This window comes from Juglans microcarpa x Juglans regia, chromosome 7S (assembly GCF_004785595.1).
Source record: "Juglans microcarpa x Juglans regia isolate MS1-56 chromosome 7S, Jm3101_v1.0, whole genome shotgun sequence".
Lineage (NCBI taxonomy): Eukaryota > Viridiplantae > Streptophyta > Magnoliopsida > Fagales > Juglandaceae > Juglans > Juglans microcarpa x Juglans regia.
In genome coordinates this window covers 16721457-16727941 of record NC_054607.1, presented here as the reverse complement: position 1 = coordinate 16727941, position 6485 = coordinate 16721457, and the positions used below count along the sequence as shown (strand labels likewise).

Genomic DNA, 6485 nt, shown 5'->3' with positions numbered 1-6485 from the left:
TTTAGAATTTTGAAGAATATATATATATAATAGACAGTTGTTAAATGAGATGCAAAGCACAACTTTTCGGACTTACCAATTACAATGTATAAAATACATCTGGCTCAAGCGCCCAATCTTAGGCTGCATGATTAACCAGCCATGTGAGTTGGATGTGTAAGATCGTTGTTTCCTAGACAAGATCTGCCACGGGCTCATATCAGCCAGCTGTGTAATGGCCTATTCTCCAACTTTAACACGTAGTCAAAATTTACGGTATAAATATAAGTGTTATAAATATAAAAAGAAAAATTATATCTAATAAATTTATAAATTAATATGATGTTATGGAATTTGTTAGATTTATTTTATAATAAAAATAAATTTATAATTTAACGTATCACATTAAATTACATCATATTGTAAATTTATTTTTATATAATCTTTTTATAATTAAAATATTTTTCAAATATATAAATATATATATATATATATATATATATATATATATACACACATACAATAATTTAAAGCCAGCAAAGATGGGTTGCATCTTTTGGGGTTGAAAAACTACCAAGCCCCCACAAAACTCAGTTTTTAGTAAATTTCTGTTGAAATTCTCTGCAGCTGGAAGAAATAATGAATTTGCTAGAAATATTTACTGAGTATGAATTTTTTTTTTCCTTTTTTTTTTTTTTTTTTTTTTGTTTTGTTTTATTTTCCCTTTTTGTGCTGCTTAAAAGGCCAACAAAATGCCCATTCCCCCGACACTTCATGGGATGCCCGCAGAAGTTCAAAACTTCATAGCAATCGACATTACAAGGTTGGTGTTTTGGGCTGTCAAGATCCTTGCAGCCCTGTACTGATACCTTAGAAAATTAAGCCACCTTCCCATTTACGAGTCGAAAGGAGAAGGAAACAAGAAATCGGAGACCATCTTTAATCTTTTGGAGTCCCTCCAATAGAGAACACAATCTGTGTCAGGTATGCAGGTCACTTCCAAACATTCGTGCTTCTTTCTGGGATATTGTTTTGATCATTCGAGTTGAAAGATGTCAGCCAAATCTAACCATTTTTATTCCTTCAGGGATGGTTTCCAAAGCAGCCGTCGTCTTGCTGATGGGTCTTCTTGGGATGGTTTATCAGGCAACACAACTACCCCCTCCACAAAGTAATGGGTCGGCAGAGGATTCGCCTGTGACCTCATCAAGAATCAGGCTAAAAGATGGAAGGTATCTGGCTTACAAAGAAAGAGGTGTCCCCAAGGAAAAGGCAAGCTACAAAATCATTATTGTGCACGGCCTTGGAAGCTCTAAAGAGATGAATTTTCTGGCACCCCAAGTACGCACATCAATCTTTCTCCTCAACCTATTTTATGAGAACCTGAAGCTTTAGACATTCTCTGTTGGTTTGCATCTCGATTAAAAAACTAGGAGAATTTTGGCTCATCCTGGTGAAATGTCTGCATTGAATGACTACTAGTAGAAAACCGTTGCAACGGATAGAAACGGCTGAAGAAGCATATGCAAAACGCAAATGATACCAAACTCTTATGAATGAATGTAAAGGAAAAGAATTGTAGAAGGGCCTGGGAAGAAATTTTTATCACACGTGCACATATCAAGGGGTGTTTGTTATATAAAATATATGCTACAATGATCCTCTATTTGTTTTGGGTTGTTTAGCGATCATCAAAATTCATATATAACATGTATAAATTTGAATCCTGATATATCTACCAGTCAAGGAAGCGATATTGTGTCGGTAAATCTGTTAAGAGAAATTAAAGACAAATGAATTCAAGCTGTTTGTAAAAAAGTCTCACAAACCGTGAGTCCACGCACGAGAGCCTTCCAATATATGTATCGTATGTACAATGAAGTGAAAGAAAAAATAAGGAAACTAACTAGCCGTTTACAAAATATTTGTGTTGAATTTTTCCATACAAAGCATGTGTGGCTGCTGTGTTATTGACATGAATCTGGTTGGCTTGAGTCTCGGTTTTCATAGAGGGATTTGCAGCAGTTATGTTGTGGATGTGGGTCTCAGTTTCCATAGGGGAAGTTGGAGGCGTTAGGGTGAAATGGTTCTTAGTTTCCATCGAGGAAATTGTAGCCATTGGGGTGATTTGAGTCTGAGTTTCCATAGAGGGACTTGTGGCCGTTGGGTCTTTCTGATCTATGGGATTATCTTCAATAGAAATAACCTTAAAATTTTTGAAGGAGGTGAATTTCAAACTGCTTTAGTTTCCAGGAACTAATAGATGACTTGGGCATATACTTTCTGCTATTTGATCGAGCGGGATATGGAGAAAGTGATCCTGACCCAAAGCACACAGTAAAGAGTGAAGCATTTGACATTCAAGAACTTGCAGACCAACTGCAGCTAGGATCCAAGTTCTATGTGATTGGAGTCTCAATGGGATCATACTCCACATGGAGTTGCCTCAAATACATACCAAACAGGCAAAACACTGTCTTCAGACTTAAGAGTTTCAAGTTTTTTTTTTCCTACTCGGCCATGTCAAGAACATATTGTTAAATTTTACCTGAAAATAATTTTTCCAGGCTAGCAGGTGTGGCCTTCATAGTCCCTGTAGTGAATTATCGGTGGCCTTCTCTCCCTGATAGTCTGATAAGGGAGGACTACAGGAGGAAACTTGTGCAGTGGTCAATCTGGTTTGCAAATCATGCTCCTGGATTACTATACTGGTGGGCGACTCAGAAATGGCTGCCTTCAACATCTGTCCTGGAAAGAAACCCATTATTCTTTAACGATCGAGACATAGATACTTTGAAGACTATATCAGGGTTCCCAATGCTCACCCAGGTAACTACATGTTCCATCTGCACAAAAAGCAGGAAGTTAAAAAGGTTCTTGATGATATACTTGGCTCAAGTGATTCAAACTTTATGCTAAAAAATGTGTAACCATAGAAAATTTATGATGATTGTTTATAAAGGTTTTGTTTCATCCTACAGGATAAGTTACGAGAACGAAGCGTTTTTGACACTCTCCGTCGTGACTTTATGCTGGCTTTTGGCAAATGGGAATTTGATCCAATGGGTATAACCAATCCATACACAAAGAATGAAAGCTCTGTGCACATATGGCAAGGCTATGAAGATAAGGTTGTGCCTGTTCAGCTTCAAAGATTTGTTTCAGGGAAGCTTCCCTGGATTCGATATCATGAAGTTCCAGATGGTGGACATTTAATTGTGCACTACAATGGTGTTTGCGAGGCAATTTTAAGGGCTCTTTTGCTTAGAGAAGAAGCAGTTTTATATAGACCTAGAAAAGCCAGAGTACTACCTTAAAGTTGTCACAACTTCTCATCGTTCAAATTGTTGATTGTGTAGGTGATTGATTTTTTTGTTTTCTCAGAGATTGAAACATATGTACATTACATTTGTTACTGGAAAACTTGAATGGTAATGATTCTTGTTTCTATAGCCGTTATAACACTGATTAATTGGAGAGAGAGAGAGAGATGGATATGAACGTTTGACTGTATATATATGTATGTATGCTTATATATATACATATATATGTGCATACACACACACACACATTCACATATATATATACAATTCAACATTAATAGAAGGAGCATTAGCTCTTGAAGTTCTATCAAGATTTGGATATGCAATTTGAAACTTTGATGCCATCAATACTCCCTATTTTCAACTGAAACAACTAGAATATTAGGTCTGAATATTTTGTTCTAAGATTATTCATAGAGAATATCTCAAGATTTTCATTTTGATGGTATAGTTTCTGACCTTTTCATCGACACCGATATTCTGTATTCTAGCAATAAGTGATAGAAGTTGCATGACTTGAGGCCATTTCCAATATCCCCTCTTAAATTTCTCACACTTGCATTGCATATATTGGCATTACAAAGAATCTCAGATTATACAATTTTTTTGAGAGCATTGCAATGGAAACAATTTAATTTAGATAATTACAAGCAACGATTGCAGTTTTCCGGATACGGTTCAGACACCAACCAGAGGTAACACCAGCAGCAATGCATAGAAAAATATTGCTGGATGGAGGTGAAGCTAGGAGAAATCACAAGTTTTGAATGACAGTTACACTGCAGATGGTAACTTACTACAACTATAACTTAAGCCTTTTTTATTGGCCAATGTTTCGAAATTGTTCAAGATAAATGCTTAACAAATTAGTTATAATGCAGAACTAAGTGAAATTTCTGAACATTTGGGTATTGACTATGCATTCAACATATTTGATATTCACGAACATATAGCAACCATCAAAGTTAAAGTCAATCTGATGGAGCTCATTCTATTGAATAATCTCACATTATCTGTGGACAAGATATTGGGTATGTTTATAAAGAATGAGCAATTCTCTCTAGTAGAACCGGTTTTATGAGATGAGTTAGGACCATGACTTTTTTCATAGTATCAAAGCTTGACACAAGATGAATGGGGGCCCAAACTACTTACTCCGTAACAAGGACCGGGAAAAATACCGGCCTGCACATGAGAGAGGGTATTAAGAAATAATCACACATTGTCTGTGGACAATGTATTGGGCATGTTTATGAGGAATTAGCAATACTCTCTTATAGAACCGGTTTTATGAGATGAATTAGGCCCATAAATTTATTCACATTCAAACTTTGGAGATATATCCATTGATCATAAATTTGCAGAGGGTTCTGACATTTTTACCAATCAAGTTCACAAAGACAGAATTTTGATCAAATACATTGTTCTCTTTTTGTTAAACCTGATCAAAACCAAGCTTATCATGTTTACAAAGACATACAGGATGGGCGGCCGAACAGTTTCATGGATACTGTACATATTATATGGCCAAGAATCCAAAATATGGACAAGTCTCCCAGGCTGGGTTCCACATGAGCCCTTTTCTGTCAATGTCATAGTACTGTTGGCTTTGCATTGCAGCAATTACTTGTGCCCCGAATACAATTCTTTGACAAAGAAAACATTAAAGCAACATAGCACAAAATAAGTCCCATGTCTTATGTTTGTGTGCGTGTTGAAAGATTGCAAGTCTAGAATGCCTCTAAAAGAATCTACGAAGGAAACATAACTAAAGGACTAAAGTTAGGAGAACAATAACACACTATACGATAAGAGTTCCTTGACTTACAAGCCAGCGTCGAAGACAACTTCACAATACTAATATGACAAGATTTGATTTGTAAAAAGAATTTAGAATTAAGTTCTCTTGCGAATCAAATCTTGCCACATCAGTAGTTTAAAGGGTTTATTCTTCGCACCGACTTACAAATATAAATTTTTGTATGACAAATCTTACCAAGAAAGGCAAACCCACAATCAGTATTTCTACATATAACATGGCATTAACACCCATGTTACATAGGAGTCGTGCGGTGCAACATGTGACATTTAGGTGAGGTTTGGATGATAAGATGAAATGAAATGGTTTTAAAATGAAAGTTAAATAAAATATTTTTAGAATATTTTTTTTAATATTATTATTATTTTAGGATTTGAAAAAGTTGAATTGTTTATTGTATTTATATAGAAATTTGTGAAAATTGTAATGATGAGATTAGATAAGATGAGTTGAGATGATTTTCATATCCAAACTGAGCCATTTGCTTAAATTTTAGGCCATCGTGACAGTTAATATTACAATTAAGAGAAATGTTTGGTCTACATATAAATTTTATACAAACAAGTTTACAAATAAACATGATTTAGTGTGACTCGTCAAATATACTTCATAATAAAGATGGTTTTTAAACTTGACAGATCATATTAAGCTATATACGTCACTTTATAAAATTTATTTATAAACTTTAACAGACTAGTGTAGTCATGATACAAGGAAAAATCTTGTATGCACTAAATCTCAGATATCGGAATTGTCCCTCATCAATGTGTTAGTTAAATTTAGGTGTTCATAGCTACTAATGACATAAGATAGTTTATAGAAGTATCTTATAAAATATCTTCTATAAGATACTTATAGAAGATATTTACCAGTCAAAACATCTCCTCGTAAGATAATTTATGGAAGTAAGATGAGAGAAACCTTGTCGTTTATACAATAAAATTATATATTTACCAGTCAAAACATTTCTTCTTTTTATTTTTTATTTTTTATTTTAATGTATATTTTTTATGGATCAATAAAATTATGGTTGTTCGGTGATTGGAACCAAAAGCCCTGTAAATTACTGTGCTGAAAGTGTAACATATAGTTTGGATTTGGTATTTGGTTTACTCAATTATTATTGGGTTTTAGACTTGTTTGGTTACTCAGTTCAGATGAGATAAGATGTAATATTATTAGAATATAATTTTTTAATATTACTTTTATTTTAGGATTTGAAAAAGTTTAATTGTTTATTATATATTGTGTGAGAATTTAGAAAAATTATAATGATGAAATGAGATGAGATGAGATGAGATGGTTTTATGTATCCAAACCGGGCCTAATAGAAAGCTATCAAACCGAAGGAAATCATTTTACGG

General features: G+C 34.2%; 1 protein-coding gene across 2 annotated transcripts; it reads left to right on the top strand.

The window, feature by feature from the left end:
* The first annotated feature begins 673 nt into the window (after positions 1 to 673).
* LOC121241601 lies at positions 674 to 3434 on the top strand. Of its 2 annotated transcripts, XM_041139431.1 has the most exons (5): positions 674 to 963; positions 1067 to 1320; positions 2233 to 2444; positions 2547 to 2808; positions 2961 to 3434. In XM_041139431.1, exons 2-5 carry the CDS (start codon positions 1069 to 1071, stop codon positions 3294 to 3296), a joined length of 1062 nt encoding a protein of 353 aa, XP_040995365.1. In that variant the 5' UTR covers positions 674 to 963; positions 1067 to 1068; the 3' UTR covers positions 3297 to 3434. The 2 variants fall into 2 exon arrangements, with proteins under 2 accessions (XP_040995365.1, XP_040995366.1); XM_041139432.1 differs by lacking the exon at positions 674 to 963 and having other exon boundaries at positions 1182 to 1320; positions 2226 to 2444.
* The last annotated feature ends 3051 nt before the right edge of the window (positions 3435 to 6485 follow it).